This window comes from Periplaneta americana, chromosome 10 (genome assembly GCF_040183065.1).
Source record: "Periplaneta americana isolate PAMFEO1 chromosome 10, P.americana_PAMFEO1_priV1, whole genome shotgun sequence".
NCBI lineage: Eukaryota > Metazoa > Arthropoda > Insecta > Blattodea > Blattidae > Periplaneta > Periplaneta americana.
The window spans coordinates 159,523,166-159,542,714 of NC_091126.1; the positions used below are offsets into that span (position 1 = coordinate 159,523,166).

At 36.2% G+C, this 19,549-nt stretch overlaps 1 protein-coding gene across 11 annotated transcripts in view; it reads left to right on the forward strand.

Annotated features, from left to right (window-relative positions):
- Window positions 1-19,549, forward strand: part of PlexB (plexin B) — a 1,260,445-nt gene that overhangs the window by 697,457 nt on the left and 543,439 nt on the right. For all 11 annotated transcript variants that reach the window (XM_069838306.1, XM_069838310.1, XM_069838312.1 and 8 more), the window contains exon 5: window positions 2,205-2,305. In XM_069838306.1, the coding sequence (XP_069694407.1) occupies window positions 2,205-2,305 (101 nt within the window). The remainder of the gene's footprint in view (window positions 1-2,204; window positions 2,306-19,549) is intronic.

Genomic DNA, 19,549 nt, shown 5'->3' on the forward strand with positions numbered 1-19,549 from the left:
CATGTTATATCGACAACTAGGTTATTCAGCGTCGAATGAACTGGTGGTATTACTCGACAGAGGCCGGTGGAGTCCTGCAGCCCGGAGCCGTGGCGCTACTGCTCCTGCGTTCGTAATAGCGCATCGCGATAGTTCACATTACGTCCGCGGCTCCACTCGCCTCGGTCGAATAATAACTGTATGCGCCGAGGTGAGGCCGAGTATTCGCCATTAATTACCTGGCATTCTCCTAAAAGTTTGGGGAATCCTTTGAAAAATCCAATCAAGTAATCAGGTCATACTTCAATCAGACTCTCCCCAGGATGCAACTCTGGAGCGACAGTAAAATTCTCTACAACCACAGGTAGCTTATATATCTTTCATACCGTGATGTGACATGGGTTATCGTATGGAATGTGTAGACGTTTTATGAAGTCTGTACTCAGATTGTGTTCTGACTTCAAGTCTTGACTTGAGGTTTTGTCGGCACAGGATCTTACAACAGGATGGGAACAAACGGGACGGAACCCCTTACATGCTACAGCATAATTATTCTTAGTTTACACCCTGTGGAATGAGTTCTAAGCGAACTGTGTATACCCAATTCATCGGCTGGCTCCTCCCTGCACCACAGCAAGTGTTTCTCTCCAGATTTCTATACCCGTAATATTATTCCCTCGTGACTTTCTTCCGTATCTCATATCTTTTGCGTTGTTGAGATCCGCAGGAGATTGAACTTTCGTTCTACAGTAACACTATATTTTCTGTACGCATCATCACTGTCATCGATCTGCTTTTATGTATACCATGAATATAACCGTTTCGCGGCAGAGGGACGTAATTTGCTAAACAAGAGTATGACATGGTTGGGGATTTGAAGAGCGGCGTTTTCCTTACTGAGGAGGGCCCGAAGGCTTGCAGCACAGCCTGGGGGTTTTCCCTCAACCCAATGGGAGCAAATGCTGGGTAACTTTCGGTGTTGGACCCCGGACTCATTTCACCGGCATTATCACCTTCATCTCATTCAGACGCTAAATAACCTTAGATGTTGATAAAGCGTCGTAAAATAACCTACTAAAATAAAAAAGCACAGCCTGAGGCTTATTGTGCCAACCCTTTTATTGTGAGATGGTCATTGAAGTCATCAGGACCCCATTCCTGTAACTATCTTGATTCACAATTTTGTACCATCTGTCGATTCAGCTACAGCACCCGGTCCGACGGATCCAAACGCTTTCTCTTCTCTGGGACTTCTCCAGGTTTATAAGATGGATGCGATCTGTAAATTTACAAATGACGGTACTGCATACGTGCAGTATCCTATATATTGACTTGAAGATACAATTACTGTAACTATCCCGATTCACTATTTGGTGTTATCTATCGATTCAGCTGCACATCACCTAGATGCGACAGAGTCCACTATGAAAGTCCCTCAGTTCACCTAGGGACTTATTCAGCTCCCATATGTGAAAATGACTGTTTTTACTACATCTGCTGCACTTTCTGTCGACATGAACCTATTGAAACATGAGAGATGAATTTGAAATTAGAAATGAGTCCTAAGCCTAACACCGAAAGTTACCCAGTAATTCTGCTTCACTTAGTTGAGGAGGGAAACCTGGGATAATACCACAGTCTACTATATACAGTCACGAAGCTTGAGTTTTGAGGGTGCTAGAAACAATAGACTGTGACGGTACTATTTTGTATTGCCTGTAATGGGGCGATATTAGCGATCCTAGTGGTAAGCAACTATCTAATGTTTGCATATTTACTACATATTGAGCTTCGCGACTGTATATACTAAACTGTGATAATACCCGAACCAGAAAACTTGCAGCAACCACGATTTGTAACAGGGCCCGCTCGTTTCACGGTCAAATATGCTGTTAATCCAAAGCGATGGACTTGTGTGTCGATTGAATAATGAATGGGAAAAAGCGGGAACAGGAGAAATTCTCTGACTTTTGTCGTCGTCCATGAACAATGCAGAAGTCGGGGATGGAATCCGGACACGCTTGTGTGAGCTACGAGCCACCAACGCGACTCTTGTCGGCTATTTCATTCCTTACTTGTAATCCCTGGTATAATATTTTCTCTTCTTCGTGACTGCTGTTTAATGAATGTAGTATTCCCTTCTTGATGTGAATCCAGCACAATCTTAAGTAATTTCTCCCTGTCTTGTGTATGAACTGATATGCATTCTTTCTTCTTTTGTACAGATCTCGAAAGTGAAAGTTGAGCACTGCACAAGTTACACCAACTGCTCCGCCTGTCTGGAAGCCAAAGATCCTTACTGCGGCTGGTGCTCTCTGGAGAAGAGGTGAGTACACTGTTTTTACTTTCCAGGCTTTGATTTGCACGCAAGAGAATTTTCAGTCATTGTCATTTTGATTACAGTAAGCACGAATCGTATTTCGCACGGTGTGAGATCGGGACTCCTTGAAGGCCACCGTGCAAGTGCCCGCAGTTGTTGTTTGTTCCACGGACAAACCAGCGCTGTAGTGTTATTTCGTCCAATTAATTTCTAATTCACGCGTCAGTTGTGCGCTGCTTCATCTTATTGGAGGATGAATTTTATCTCGTCAACCGTTCCTCGAACTAACAGCCCAAGATGTATGTTGATATTACACAGTGCACACACGTCGATATCACAAATTTTTCTTGTTTATGTTTATATATTTTTGTAGTAACCTTGTATTATATATATTTCTTGTTTCATATTTTACATACTTTATTTCCCCCCTCCATTGACATAACTAGCACTGAACCGGGCTTTACAGAAATTATGGGAAAAAATATGGATGTTTTCCAGAAAGCATTTTAGAATAGAAAAGCCACACATTCTACCAACATTCTGGGATTCCCTAGGGCAAGTGATAGTCTAAATTACAGTTTGGAGTGATTGAACTATTAGCGTCAATGAATTAGAGACCAAAACAGAAAAAAAAAAAATTAGTTCCTATTCCAACTTTGCTCATTCTTTCGAATCCAGTGCAAGTCTTTCCAGTGCCCCCAAGTCTGTACATATAAATTCATATCTTAAGCGGGTTACAACCATCAATTTTGCTTCATACTTAATTTATCCTCTTTTTGTAACTTCATGAAATTTTCATCGTACGAATATAAAGCAATATTTTTGTTCGCTTCAGTGTAAACATTCGAGTTACCTAATTCATGCATTCATGTAAGGATTTGTTGATAGGGAAGAACTGTTGATTTATGCAGATTTATTGTATTTTATGTAGTAACATTAAATATAGACTAAACTATTAATGTCTACTGGCTAATTTTGTAAATAATTACGTAAACCTGTTCCAAATGGTTTAGGAACGAAGATATACTGGGTGAACATTACAGAGCAGAAGAGATTTCACGGCTCTTAGCCGGCCGGCGCGCGGTGGGGGACTCAAGGCCGCGCTAGACTTCATTGTGAGCCGTGAAACATGTTCTGCTCTATACTGATCACCCAGTATTAGTACTGGTCTCTTAATTATAATTTTCTCATATTTTTCCAAAATTAATTTCATGTTTTGAGGACATTTTCTCCATATATTTACGGTCTGTAATATTGTAAGAAATTATTTAGGTGGACGTGACCAAATTTATCACTAAGGTAATGGAATAAGCTGTGATGAAAACGTTCTTTTAGAATTGTGTATTCATTTCACAGTTCTGATGATATTTCTTGTCAGAATGCACCGTGTCTTTTACTGCTATTTGGGAGGCTTTCTTCGTTAGCTGAGTTGCTGTTAATGACATATTCATCTAGACCAGAGTTTCTCAAACTATGGTCCGCGGACCACCTGTGGTCCTTGAGGTCTGCCCTTGTGGTCCTTCAAAAAAGAGAGAAGAAAAAATAAAATTCAAACGAAATGCGTATCACACTATAGCTGAAAATCTCAGAGTTTGTAAATGACACATGGCAATCGCCTTTCACTTTTTCTCCCAGTACTGACATTTTATGAAATTTATTTACCCTACCCGTCTATTGACATCCCACTCTACTCTCAGCAACAGAAGAGGGATTTAAAACACTATGAACGTGATGTTTCTCGCTATGTTTTCCCTGCACATCTGGCGCCGTGCCTGTAACCCAGCTAGGGACTACCCGAATTCATAACACGACCAAAATACCGAACCTTTTCATATACTTATGACTTTCTTAATATTTTGGCGACACCCAGTCTTCACATTGAAATGGTCACGTACTGTACGTCGTACACCAATAATAGAACATGAAAAAATTGCATCTTTACTTGTTGAAAATCGGGCATGTTTCTGCAATAATTTTTTTATTTCTGTTTTTACAGATGACGATATAAGAAATTTTCTTCTATTAACATTAACTTAATTAGCTAATACTAATATAAAATTAATTGAATTAAATTAATTTTAATTATTTCTACATTAAAATGTAAGTATACCGGTATTAAAATATGCTACTTAAGTGATAAATTTGCTTTTGAAAGGAACAAGAGTAGGGTGCTCCTCTGATCTAGACATTTAGTAGAATTACGAAAAAATCTTAGAATAGCCGACTTTGGTATTGGTTTTTGACTTCTACCTTTAAGCTAGTCTCACGAGTGTATGGCCGTCGTATTACAGGGATGCAAATTACTTCGTTCTTGTGGGATCATATATTACAAAACAAATATTTTGCTTGAAGCCACAGTTCGTTAGCACGAAATTGTTGTTGTTATTATTATTATTATTATTATTTTTTTTTTTTTTTTTTTGTATCTTGGCAACTGTGAAAAACACTGGATTTCAATAAAGATACGGGAGTCACTATTGTTACAAATAATTAATTATTTAAATCTTCATTAACATGTTTCATAATTCTGCTTTTACTATAAACGGAATATTTTTAACGGAGTCCGTTTGAAATTTACTGCAACAGCGCAGGTATTTGGATCAATAATGTCACAAAAGGGGTCCGATCCGATAGATTGTTGCAGGTTATTGAAAAATCTCTTTAATTTATGTATGGCAAAGTCGGAAATATTCAATGGGAAATTTGTTAATTATAAACACTATGTTAATTTTGTTTCAAATAGAATTCAGAGTTATCGTGAAATTTTGAACCTCTCTTTTGTCATATGCATATATAGTACGGGTATAGGTATGTGAGGTCGTAAATGTAAAAAGTATGTAATTATACACCCAACTTTATAAGTTTTAGCTTTGTCATGAAATGTTATATATAAAATTTGTCGAAAACAATTGGAGTAATATTGTGACACATTGTTTTAGAAAAAATGCAGGTACCTACACACACTGTGACGTAACATATTACTTGGACTAACTTTTTTATAAAACAAATTGTCAAACTAAAAAAAAAAACATGAAATAACAGTGATATTTCATACTTTTCTTCTTTTATACATTATCAAATAAAGAACGCAATATTAAATTTAGTAAGAAAACAATTAATTATTGAAAAATTACATATAATTTTATTTTAGTATAGTGTAGGCCTACTTACCGCGGTTAACAGTGGAACACTATATTAGACAAATGACCCCTGTTACTCTGCTGGCACAATCTCACATTTTCGACAAGATGTATAGTGAGGATCACGTAAGTGTAGTTCCTAAGGGTGCTATTCGTAGACATTTCGCAGCACGCGCTACGAGCGTACTAAGCTAGCCCCGGCTATCCACTGGTTACTAGTACAGAATTCAAGTCATATCCTATCACTAACACTGGTTTATGAATACGAAAAATGCTGATCATCCACCGGAAGCCCGCGCTAAAAATGTCTGTGAATACGGCCCTAAGAGTTCCTTTTTGGCCGTCTCTTCAGTGTTGCCAACTAATACCAGTTATCACCAAAGAGGGAAAAATCACAATGATACGTACTGAAGTAATAGTAATAACAATAATAATAATAATAATAATAATAATAATAATAATAATAATAATATAGTAATTAACAATAATATCTTACTTATTTATCACATCTCATCTTTATGTTGCGAGGTATTTTTTAAATGGTTCAGAAATTATGAAATACTATATTTTCCTCCTGGACTTCTCTCATATTATGTTGGTAATTAGGATTAGTATGATCTATTGTTAAAATTTATTTTGTGTAGCAACATGAAATTCATTGCTTTAACTAAACACTTTACGATTCACGAGACCTAACCTAAAAATGTAGTTTGATCACGTGAAATGATTCGTACGAATTCCGAAAACAGAACACCACTTTAAAATGTATAGCTTACTTAAAATACTTATAAGCACTTCCTTTCTTGGAGAAGTCGCTACCATGCTATTTCCTCTCTTGAACATTTTAATAAAAATCTAAACACGAAAAAATATCATTAAAATGTCAAATATATTTACATGCATGTTTCATACGAAGTAGGCCTATAAGCTATTTCTTATTTCATTACACTTACCTGAATACAGAGCTGAATTGGAATCACAACGCAAAAGAACTAAATTGTGTATTGATATTAATACTGATACCGGTATTATTAATTAATTATTAATTCACAAGCCTAGGTATTTGCATTTTCATCAGTTTACTTTACTGCAAACCAGAGTGCTGCATTGGAGTTAAATCGCTCGCTTGAACTCGGTCGAGTGTCGCACCCTCGAGTGAGATACGATCGGTCGTGATACGCTCGTAATAAATAGAAGCACAGTACAAGGTCATATCACTGACGTGTCTTATCTTGTATGGAAGGCGACAGATAAGATACACATACGTTTTGCTCACACGGTAAAAATACTGCGACAATGTAGAAACGTTTTACAAAATATTATTGATATAGCAGTAGATTAATAACAATATTAGTACAGAGATAACGTCACAGAAAATATAATAAAACGAATAATCATGCTTCACAACTGTTACAGACGCAAAGATTGATACACTAATTATTAGAGATTATTATTATTATTATTATTATTATTATTATTATTATTATTATTATTACTACTAGAAAACTTGATACAGTTCTTGCATTATCGTGATTGTGTTCTCCGTTTATAATAATTACATTTACATCCAATAACATCTATCAGATGTGGCGAAAACAAAATCACTTCTGTGTTGGAAAAAAAAAATACCTACAACATTTATATTACATTTTAAAGCAAGTTTTGTAGTTGTGCTATGGAGAGGTTAGTTAAACACTGCAAAGTTCTGAAATGATAAACATCTATGATGTTACTACACAGTTCATCACTGTAACAAGAACGAATGTCTAACGCTCGGCTTATACCGTTCGAGGATTTATCGCTCGTGACAATTTTACCCATCATGTATGTACGCTACCTATCGGATTATGCTATGAACTACTTGGCGCTCGAGCGAAAACGTCCGATGCAGACCTCTGCTGCAAACCGAAGTTATTGCTGCCAACATAACCGTTAGAAAATAACTGCCAGTTGTAATATTTGTCAGTATCCGAAATTCGAAACGAAGTTGGTAAAAGAAAATTCAACCTGAGAGCTAGAAAATCACTATAATCCACTAGCATATGTAGTAATAGGGGAAAAATGGTTAGGTTTGACTCTCAGGGTATTAAGTAAGCTGACCCTGACTATACAATGAATTCCCCACACATTTGCTCAATTTCTGAAATAACACGTCGAATCTCCTCCTTGACCTCAGGAATTGTTGGTGGATTGTTGACAAACACTAGATTTCACAAACCCCAAAGTAAGTAGTCACAGAGTGTCAAGTAATGAGATTTCGGTAGCTAATTCTCGTCTCCATTAAGCGAGATGAGTCAGGAAATTTTTCTGACTACAAATCAATTGTTTCGCGCTAAGAGTGACTGGCTATGTCGTGATGCTGGAACCACATGTCTTCCACTGCCATACCGTCCAACTGAGACCACAAAAAGTGCATTATGTTGCGGTAACGTTCGCTATTCACTGTTAACTGCATTATTTTACGGCCTTATCTTCGAAAAAATAATGCCCAATCACACCACGAGCCGAAAATCAGTACAAAACAGCTGCTCGTTGTGCGTGCAATTGCTTCTCATGAATGACTAGAGGTTTTTCTGTGTCCCCAAATCCGACATTGTTGTTTCTTTACTTGCTCATGAAATTGCAATTACGCCTCATCGCCAAAGGTGATTGATTTCCTTTGAGAAATCGCCTTCCAATAATGATTGGTTGTCGAACATCCAATTGACAAATTCTCGTCGCTTCAAATAGTCTTTTGGGTTGATTTCTTAGGTCAGTTGGATGTTGTCGGCATATAGATTGAGATCTTCCTTGAGAATTCGCTGCATGATGCTTCTGGGAATGATCAGTTGTGAACGACGGTGAATTTATTTCTTCGGACTCAACATCAACACTTTTCTCTCGACGACGATGTTTTCAAGACACCTACGTGCACGAGGACACCTGGACGATTTAATGTCCACAATCGATTCTTTTCCATCGAATTTCTCAATCAGTCTTTGAAATGTTGACTGATTATCCTCAGTTCGTTGACCGAAAATTCCAAGAATCTTTGAACTATCTCCATAATATTCTCCGCGCCTGTAATGTGCTTCAAAATAACAACGCACTGTTCTTTCTTGTAGCGCTCCAAAACATTCGCCGAAGAAACTTCGTTAAGGGAAAAGGGTGGTATTTTTTGATGAAAAATGAGTAAATTTTCAAAAAATAAATTTTTTTCTTTAAAATACTTTGTGATATGTGTAGAATACTGTACATTGCAAAATATTTTGTGGGTATTTGTACCCTTATCGGATGTGAAGACGCCATTTTTAAACTTCCTGCGCTCTGGATTTTTTTAATCACACCGCCCTTTGATTGTTGTTTCCAGAATTTCACTTTTTTTTTCAAAATCAATTTTTTCTTTAAAATACTCTGTGATTTTTTGGAATACATTGTATAACATTTTGTGGGTATCTGTGCCCTTATTGGATGTTAGACGCCATTTTTAAAGTTCCTACGCTCTGGATTATTAAATCACACCCCCTTTGATTGCTATTTCTGAAACTTTATTCTGTTGCTACATTGCCAGACAAAAATCAATATAATTTCTGAACTATTAAAGATATATGCATGAAATTTAGAATACACATTCTCTAGACTACTAGGAAACTTTTCTCTGTAACAGAATTTTCCTAATTGACTTCATTTTAAAAATAAATCTGTCTGTTTACAAGACAGAAAAAAAAATGTTATTGAATTTTAATTGTTTATTTTACAAATGTAGGGACTGATATCAAAATTATGTTATAGACAGTTTGTAGAGCGTACTTTTACAAATAAATTGTAACAAACTGTTTGAATTTATCTTTAAAATTGGCTTAGATGTATTGATTTTAGTAAAATCCGGCATTGGGTATATATTTTTTTCAAATCTGGCCCCGAAATAATTTTTTTCAAAATATTTGTATTTGCTTGAGTTGCTATAGCCATGATCTCTCTACATACAAAAAATTAATATTTTACACCAAATAGGAAAAACGTTTTAAACAGTACCGTCCTCTCCTCTTAAGCTTACTTCATGTTATCTTCACAATGACAACAAATCACAACAGATGACAAATTCCCCACTATTAACTGCAGTACTAAAATAAAAATACGTTAATCTATTATCAGGCAGTACATCTCACTTGACGATATGTATCGGAGGAAAAACAATTGTCTCTATGTATCTGAAGTGTGACTAGTATAATATGTAGCTAGTCGGCGATGTATGCAATGGAGGGGGAAAGGAATTGGCCTCTCTACCCCGTTAACTCCTGTCCTAGTTGCCTCATAAGTGGTGCCTTCTTGGTATCACTTGTGAGGTTCAGACCTGTCCTCGAATAGTTGACTAAACAACAACAATTTTTCCAAATGAAGAGTCCACTGCAGGAATGATGGATGTCATTTGGAATACATTTTGCAGGAGAAGCGATTGAAAGTTTGAAATGCGTAGCGCTCAAAGCTTAACTGTGATTTTCCGATCATTACTGGATAATGACTATCATTGTTAATGCCATATAACTCTCTATGTATATTCTATATGTCTTAAGCTATGCATTGACAGTCTCGGTTCATTTTCGACAAGAAAGTGACATCCATCTCTGTCCTAGGACCTTTACTATTTTCTATTTATATTAATGATATTTCTTCTAATCTAACATCCTGCCGACACCATATTTATGCTGACGACATACAAATCTATCTGCATACTCGACCTAACTACATAAATGACGCCATAACTAAAGTTAATGATGACTTGAATTCTATATCCATATGGTCGAAAACCCACGGACTTAATTTAAATGCAAGTAAATCGCAGGCAATCTTAATAGAACATCAAAGATCGAAGTGTGACAAACAAAATTTGCCACCGATAATTGTAAATAATACTACTATTCCATACAGTACGACCGTGAAGAACCTTGGTATTTATATGGATTGTCACCTGGAATGGAATGAACAAGTGAATCACACTTCCAAAAAAATATTTTCCATTATTCACTCATTAAAGCGACTGAAGAACTTTCTTCCTGATAAATTAAAATTAATCCTTGTACAAACACTCGTGATGCCACACTTTGACTACTGCGATATTATATTAAGTAATCTAAATGCAAATTTGAGCAACAGGCTACAACGTGTGCATAATGCGTGCGTCCGTTATATTTGTAATATTCGTAAGTATGATCATGTTTCCCCGTCTTTCCAAACTCTGTCTTGGCTAAGGCTAAGTGATCGACGAGCTCTGCATTCCCTTGTTCTCTTGTTTCAAATTCTGCGCACCGCTACCCCAATATATTTGGCTTCTCGTTTTCAAAATTTATCCGCATATCATCAGCTAAGTACAAGATCTCATTATAACAATTTACTCATTATACCCTACCACAAGACATCTTTATATTCTTCATCCTATACAGTTTCAGTTGCTAGAAATTGGAACTCGCTTCCGAGTGATATAAGGGGTTGTTGGACAATAGCTTCATTTAGGTCAAAATTACATAAATTCTTACTTAACAGATGAATTGCCGATTAATATTTGTTACTTATAATGAAACTAACATCTGTCCATTCTTATTATTATTATCTTTAATTTCTCTAAATAGATTTACAAAACCTCTAATGGCAATTACATTAATATTCTCATTATAGAAATAGAAATATATATATTCTCCCTGTAACATAGTCCTAGTAAGCTTATATTAAATTAATTTTCATCATTTTACTAGCTATCTCAAATATTAAATTAATTATAATTCATTGAATTAAATTAGCTCATAAATTAAGTTACTACTTTACCTTATAGATTTATCTAAATTTAAATAAATGTGTAGTGAAGATTATTGCTGGAGAACCTTTTAAGTGTAGTGAAAATATTTGTAATTTAAATTTATGTATTGTATTGATTAAGGCTGGTTGAGTGGAAGAGAAGGCCTTATGGCCTTAACTCTGCCAGCGAAAATAAAACATTATTATTATTATTATCATTCTTGCAGTGGACTCTTCAAATATTAGTTACTTTTATTACGAAATTAAATCTTGCGTTTTAAATGAATCACCCATTTGCACAGTTCACTTTGTTTCCATTATTTATCACTCACTACAGAACTGCTGCACACATAGATAATCTTGAAGGCATATTACATATTATCTGACAAGTGATAAATACAAACTGTCTTCTAAATATAATTATGAACGAGAAATGTCTGGGAGTATCTGGAGGTCGAAAGGTCATTACACTTTTCTTCGTAATTGCCAAGTCGTTTGTTTTAAATTGTTATGATACTACGTAATTGTGTATGTGGAGAAATAAAATTCAAAATGTTTGATGTAGAATAAATACCGCCATTAGATAATGTTATCATATTTTATATCGAAGGATTAGGGCAAATTCTCTGAACTTAAGTGGAGATGTTTTGTAATTTCGAATGGAAGACATAATGAAGACTTTCTCTGCGGAAAAGCCGTTTTAGAATAATTCCCTTGCTGCAAAAAGCGCTCAAAGATACAACGGTACTTTACCAAGTAAAACTCCGAGGATGTTCCATTTGACGTCGTGTGGTTTCCTTAAAACTGGACTTAGACCGAGAAATTACCTTCGCAGTGACGATGTATTGATTACTGAAATACATATTCAGTTTTTGTCTTATTTATTAGATAGAAAAGGTCACTGCAGTCCAGGGAGGTTCTGTAATTTTGGATTTTGATTCTATTTCAAGGTCGTCTGTGATGATGGTTGGCCTCCCACTGCGCTCCTCGTCAAGCACATTTTGACGTCCTGCTGAAAATTGTCTACAGCAGCAACGCACCATCTGCTTGCTCATGACGTTAGGCCCATAGACCTGGTCCAGCTGACGATAAATTTCAATCGATGCTATGCCCTGTGCATTCAAAAACTTTATCACTGATCGCACATTATTCGCGGCTGGAGCTGGAATAGGAGCGTCCATCTTCAACCAATGCAACGAAGCTACTGAGAGCACTCGGGAAGTTCCGTTAGCGCATGCGCCATGCCAGGACATTACTCTATCACGTAACGCAGTCGCTTCGCGCAACATATGGTTTGCTAGCTATGGAACGAGTGGGAAAGTTACTTTATGGACGCGCCTCGTAATAAAATGAAAAGATATTCCACAAATAGAAATGTCCATGATAATGAAATTCAAAAAGAATTTTGAGTGAAAATTTCTCATAGAAATCCAATATTATGGTCTCCCAATGCCAAGAGCCAATGAAGTAAAAATTTTATTGGGTTAGTGTAGAGGTTCGTAACGATTTTTCGCTGTAATAAACGTTTTTACAACCAGATGATAGTACCTGAATGACATGGTTACTTTTCTGTGATATCGCATACAATTACGTAACCACGTCATTCAGGTAGGGGAAACTCGGAAAATTTGGCAATATGGGAAATTTGGCAATATTCTTGTATTTCTTCTATTGCCAAATTTCCTCCAGAGTTTTAAGAAGTTCAATGGCACGATCATGGAGTGCAACGTCTGACTGTACTTTTAGTTTTATTTTCATTCGAATCCGCGCATTATAGTGGCAGATATTGTTACTAATAGAAAGAAGTGTTGAGTACTTCCTTTTGATGTGGTGGTTGTGTGGACGTGTGTATACAAAGACGGAAGAAAAGTGTTGTTCATTACCTACGTTTGTTTGTGCATTACATATCAAAAGCTGAGATTCCATATTATACGGTAAGCCATTTATATAATTAATATTTTCTGTTAATAACTTATCAGGCCTTAGCTAGTTTTATGTTCTTCTTAGCAAAAAATGTCTTCTACAGGGTAGTGTGAATTAGCCATTTTCCTTTATAGTGATATATTGGTGCTCTCTTTGAACAAGAATGTGTACTCGATGGTAAAATTTAAGAGTAGGGACGTATGAGGGATTTTTACAGTCTTCATTGCAGCACTGTGTGTGGTGTGTTGCAGATATGCCAAGGGAACGAGGACATTATTCTGAAAAATATTCCAAAGATGATTTGCGGTCTGCGGTTGGGAGTGTTTTGAAAGTTAGATGATCGACTTGTAGGCCTTCTAAGAAGTACAATGTGCCCTTTAACAACTTAAAGAGGTTTCTGTATGCATCCTCAGGACCCGATGACGCTGTCTTTCCCAAGAAAGGAAGACCCCTAGCTCTAACCGTTGAGGAAGAGCAAAAACTGGTGACATATGTAATCAAAATGCAAGAACTTGGGTTTGGGCCATCGAAAAAGAAATTAGAAGACAAGCCTTCAATATAATTAATAAGAGTAGTCGGAAAATTCCATTCAATTTTTTTTTCTTGCTTTTGTTTTCTGTTTATGGTATTTAGTGATTTCTTGTCCCAGTAAATTAAGTCTTATAAACCTTGTACCACTGTTTTATTTTGAAAAAAAAAAATTAATCGTATTGCCAAATTACCTCTGTACTATTGCCAAATTATCCTGATGAAGTACCAAATCTGAAAACATGCAACTTGTTATTTATTAGTGTGTTATGTGTAAAGTAATTTAGATTTGTAGAATTTTCTTTCAGAGGTTTATTGGGATTTAATGTTTAAACACATTCCATAATAGAGGAATATTTAATTTCAGGATATGTAACTACAAACTGTGTCAAAATACAAAGTATTGCCAAATTAGAAGAGTCTCCCCTACTACCATCTTTGGTAGATGAAAGAAACGCACTGTCCGATATTAGCCGATGCCCGATACTACCCAACTCTCCCCTAAATGATATTCTGTTTATTCAGTCGTTGCAAAGGGATAATATTTCTTTTCTTCGTAAAAAGTATATAAACTCCTGTGTTTTAATATCATACTAACACTAAAGTAAGAATGGTATCACTTCTCATATAAGTTCTAGAGCGATTTTATTTTGTCTTCCCGAAACTGTTACACTGTATATTTCGTTTGCTCACTGTCTAAGATATACGGGCCGTATTTTGAGATTTGTTGCAGCGAAGTGGAAACAGAAGTGATACCGGCATGCATAAAATTTTATGGATGTGCAGCAAGTTCTGATGGAAATTAGGCCCACAAGCGATTCGACCGCGAATAGGATCCTAACCGCTATTGCAACCGACGTAGGGGGAATATTTCGAACTCTATTGGACGGCCTGTCACAGTTAGCAAAAATGTTTACAGTAGAAGATAAAGCCGTCCAGAGCTCACGGATCTAGTTGCAGATCACTATAATTATATATATCGCTGGATTTCGGTATCGGTGGATTCGTGTTATTCCATGTTTTGGTGGTGTGAAAATGGCGTTGTATAGCAGCGAGTGCCTCCCCCCCTCCATAATAAAACGTGCCATGACAGCTGATAAACCTCTCCTCATTATTGTCCCCGTTCTGGGGTCGTTATTTTGCTTCTCATATCCCCGCTGGATTACGGTAATACTGCGCGGCCATACTAAACTCTAAACCCCTTTCGCCCTTCCCTCTTTAAGTTACGTGTATAAAAATGAAAGTGAATTTGCGTATCATTCATAATGTCAGGCCCTTTTGTTGCACTGTAGAAATATGGTGTGAACTTGCGTGCTAAGCTTGCATTCGGTGTATATGCGTGCGTGCGTGAATACGTGAGTAGTGTTGTAAATTGGAACCTCCCATGCATTGCCCTGGTTTTCAGAAAAATATCGGAGCGCTGGTCTTCCACACTTGCGTGACGGGAAGAATTGCTGCTGGTAGTCGATGTATACAATGAAAACGATGGCAGCGCGAGCGATACTGCGAACTCCTTCTCCGGCGGCTCACCCGCTTTAATTTTTCTGATTTGAGGATCTCCTAATTTATGAAAGTGACTGTCACGAAGACCACATGTAGAGTCGCTTCCTCATTAAACCCTTTGCACGTTTTATAAGAATGCATTTCCTTTAAAGGGCGCAAATAGCCATAGTAGCTGACGCGCCCTTTTTTTAAACCCTACGAACTAACACTTCCTTTCCACACCTGTGGAGTAACGGTCAGCGCGTCTGGCTGTGAAACCAGGTGGCCCGGGTTCGAATCCCGGTCGGGGCAAGTTATCTGGTTGAGGTTTTTTCCGGGGTTTTCCCTCAACCTAATACGAGCAAATGCTGGATAACTTTCGGTGTTGGACCCCGGACTCATTTCACCGGCATTATCACCTTCATATCATTCAGACGCTAAATAACCTGAGATGTTGATACAGCGTCGTAAAATAACCCAATAAAAAAAACACTTCCTTTATCATGTTGTAAATGTTAATAATACCTCTTATCCGTTATTTTCTTGAATTATCATTGTAAATGTTGTAATAATAACAATAATAATATTGAATAATTTCGAGAAAAAAATTGTTCCGGAGCCGGGTGTCGAACCCGGAACCTTTGGTTTAACGTACCAACGTTCTACCACTGAGCTACCCGGGAACTCTAACCGACACCGATCCAATTTTTCCCTCTATATCCACAGACCTCAAAGTGGGCTGACAACCGTCAAGCAACCAACTTCGAGTGCACACTAACTCTGTGTGACTTAAATTGTGGTTTTCTGTTAACGAACAGTGACGTGTATTATGCAAATCAAGATTTCAGGTATAACTCCCTGTAAAGTTGATTTGAATGATTTCGAGGGAAAAATTGTTCCGGAGCCGGGTATCGAACCCGGGACCTTTGGTTTAACGTACCAACATAATATTTTATATTAACTGCTTTACGTCGCCATGAATGTTTCAAATACAGTGCCGTGTATAATATTGCTGCTAATATTAATATTGTGCATGACATTACATGGTGAAAAAAATAATCACGAAATTACTGTGACATTTGTAAATCATTAGTACAATATTTTATATATTTTCACGAAAAATTAGAAAAATTTTCACCAAGAAAAGTAGGTGTTAATAGTAATAATAATAATAATAATAATAATAATAATAATAATAATTTATTTTTATTTATTTATTATTAATTATTGTATGCTGAACAACAGCCAGAGGCCAATTATAGTTCAGCACAATACACAAACAGAAGATACAAAGGTGCAAAAATAAATAAATAATATCGTAAATCAAGAAAAACATACATAAATAAAATTGAGAACATGAACAGTAATTACTAATCATCAAAATGAAATTATACTTCAAAAGGATCTAAATTGTTCCCATGCAAATTGGCATATTTTATACATCTACAGACTGGAGAAATTGGTTTTGAATTTCTGTTATAATTTTTTTTGAAATCTAAAACCCTTTGTAGGAATGCGAAGGCTGATATTGTTTATGATAGACTCACAATCAATATCACCCTTCATAACTTTGCAAAAAAATTGATAATCAATATTTTGACGGCTAGAATAAAGGCTACAACAGTTAAAAGGTTTATAGGTGGTCTCATAATTGAAGTCAGAGGAATTGGGTAGGAATCGAAAAGCACATAAGGAAATAAATTTTCTTTGAATATTTTCCAATTTAACCGAATCTGTTGAAGTAATGGAATTCCAGGCTACAGATGCATATTCAAGTTTAGATCGAACTAAAGGAAAGTATAGAATTAATAGTGACTCTGGAGTAGAAAAAGAATAAGTTATAGATCTTATTAAACCAAGCATTCTTATTGGATGATTATAAATATATTGAACATGATCGTGAAAGTATAATTTAGAATCGAGTAATGCACCAAGATCATTAATAGAATTTTATGAAAGTAGTTTTTCGTGAATACGAAATGACAAAAGTTTTTGTGTCATTTATTTTCATTCCATTATCGTCAGACCAAAGTTCAATAGAGTTAATATCATTTTGAAGAGTTTTACAATCGTCAGGACTATTTATCGAGCGATATAATAATAATAATAATAATAATAATAATAATAATAATAATAATAATAATAATAGGGTAGACCAGGATAATTGTAAATACTTTTCACTGATTTCAAATATATTTCAACATTACACAACCCTCAGTAACTGTATGCATCGCAAGAAAACATTGTGTTATGTTTAGATCTTTCTTTTCCCTGAAAATGGGTTTAAAATAATAAGGTTGACTTTTTTCATCTTTTAATTGCTAGTTTACATTTACCCCACCTGTTTACATTTACCCCATTGAGAGGGGGCTAATTGTAAACACCAATTTTCGCACGGGCTATCAGACACTGAACATTTTTTATTCTGTTTCAGAAGAAAGAGCTGTACTCCTTCCAATTCCAATTTTGGTCACTAGTACACATTTCGTCCCTTTAACCTATTATATATGGCGATATAGGAACTCAGTACCTCTCCTGAGCTTCACGATAACTGTAGTTACTATTTTTGACATCTGTGACAACCCTCTCTAAATCCTCCATAGTGTAGTTGGGTGGGGGTCTCTTTGATTACTGAAAAGTACGAAATGTAACCATAGTAAAACATGTTCACAATTACCCCTAAGCAATTAAAACCATGGCGAAAATGTAAAAACGTCATAATTTAATGAACTGAAGTTATGGGAGATCTCAGAAGCATTGTAATAAATGTTAACTACTATACGTTACTCATAAAAATAACAATCTTAAAAAATAGCACTGTACGTTTACTTACAATGCCAAAAATGAAGGTGAAGCAAAATTCTTTCTCAACTTTTTTTGTAGACTCTTACAAAACATTCATTCACAACTAAGCAGTTACTCCTATTTGGCGCCAAACTGCTTTGTAGGTTAGCCAACATGTTAATTTAAATATTCCCCCGAATTAAAATGTTTATATTGTCAATTTTGTATTTCTCACAGCATTTGTTTACAATTACCCCTGTTTACAATTAGCCTTATCTGCCCTGATAATAATAATATGTGGTCCGATAGCCCATGAAGGCCAAGATCAAGCAGCCGACTGTTGACCTCACGTCAACATGCCTCAGCAGAGGTGAACGATCATCAGTAGTTTAGATAGCTTGCAACTAAGATCGGCAGATTGTTGACGTGACGTGTTGGGTGATACCGTTCTCAGCTGTACTGCCAACAAGTGCTCATTGGCTGGCTTTCTACTCAAGGACACGCGCCAAAACCCTGGCACTGGCTGTAATAGGAGGAATGCAATAAGCTGTGGGATCGCATGCAGCAGGGTTGCTGACATTTTCAGAGTGTTTGCCCAATATGAGTAACAGCAGCGTCCATCCGTTCAGCTGGCGTCTCCCATTGACGTTCTCACCTGGAAGCTGCGTCTCTGGTATCAGAAGCCTTGTTGCCAGTTAAAATCTCGCCTAGAGCAAGGTTATTTGTGATTTATATCAGCTACTTGATTGCCTTTCTTCTACATCTATAAAGTAATGGCGAAACGGATCATTAGTGGATGGTGAGTAATAAATCATAATGCTAAAGACATATTTGCAACGTCTTTTATGGCTTTTCTTATACTTTTATGAAGTGATGGCGATGATGTGTCAACGGTTGGTGGACATTGATAAATCAAAATACTAACAGAAAATTTGTCATAATATTTTATAGCCTGTCTACTACCATTTTCAAGTTATGCTGATAAATCAAAGTACACTATTCGACAATTAGTTCTGACGAATTTCAACATTCTGTCCTAGAATGACTGTAAGGTTTAGAAATGTCAAAATGACGCAGGATATGTTATGGCGCGAACAATGCAATTTTTGGTGTGTCATTTTTTTATGAAAATCTACCTTATACTTTGACACGTTGGTTCTGAAGAGTTTTTTGGTAGAACGTGAAAGCAAATGAGAATAGCAACAATTAAACGTTCTAGGCCAGGCCTGCACGAGGTTTGCGCTCTCCGAGCCGGCTCGTAGCTCATGAGCCGAATGCAGATATAAGCTGCGCTCTGTATAAGGGTGGACTGGAAGAAGGGGTGATCTCGTACAAAGTATACACAAAAAGAAGTACTATTACGAATGTTTATGAAATGAATTCCCGTTCAGTGTTTGGAAAACTATCTTGGACTATTATTAATTAATAAAGAAATATTTATTTTACAGGAATAATAGAAATTCTATAGCTGCTTAAATGTGCAATATCATTTCGTAATATTTTTATTTATCAGTACATGAAAACGGGGTTTTATGCTGTTGACAGCTGGAAGGAACAGTAGCCTACTGATCGTAATGAAACATCAGTTACAGATGTTCGATGCCTGCCTTTATTAAAGTTGATT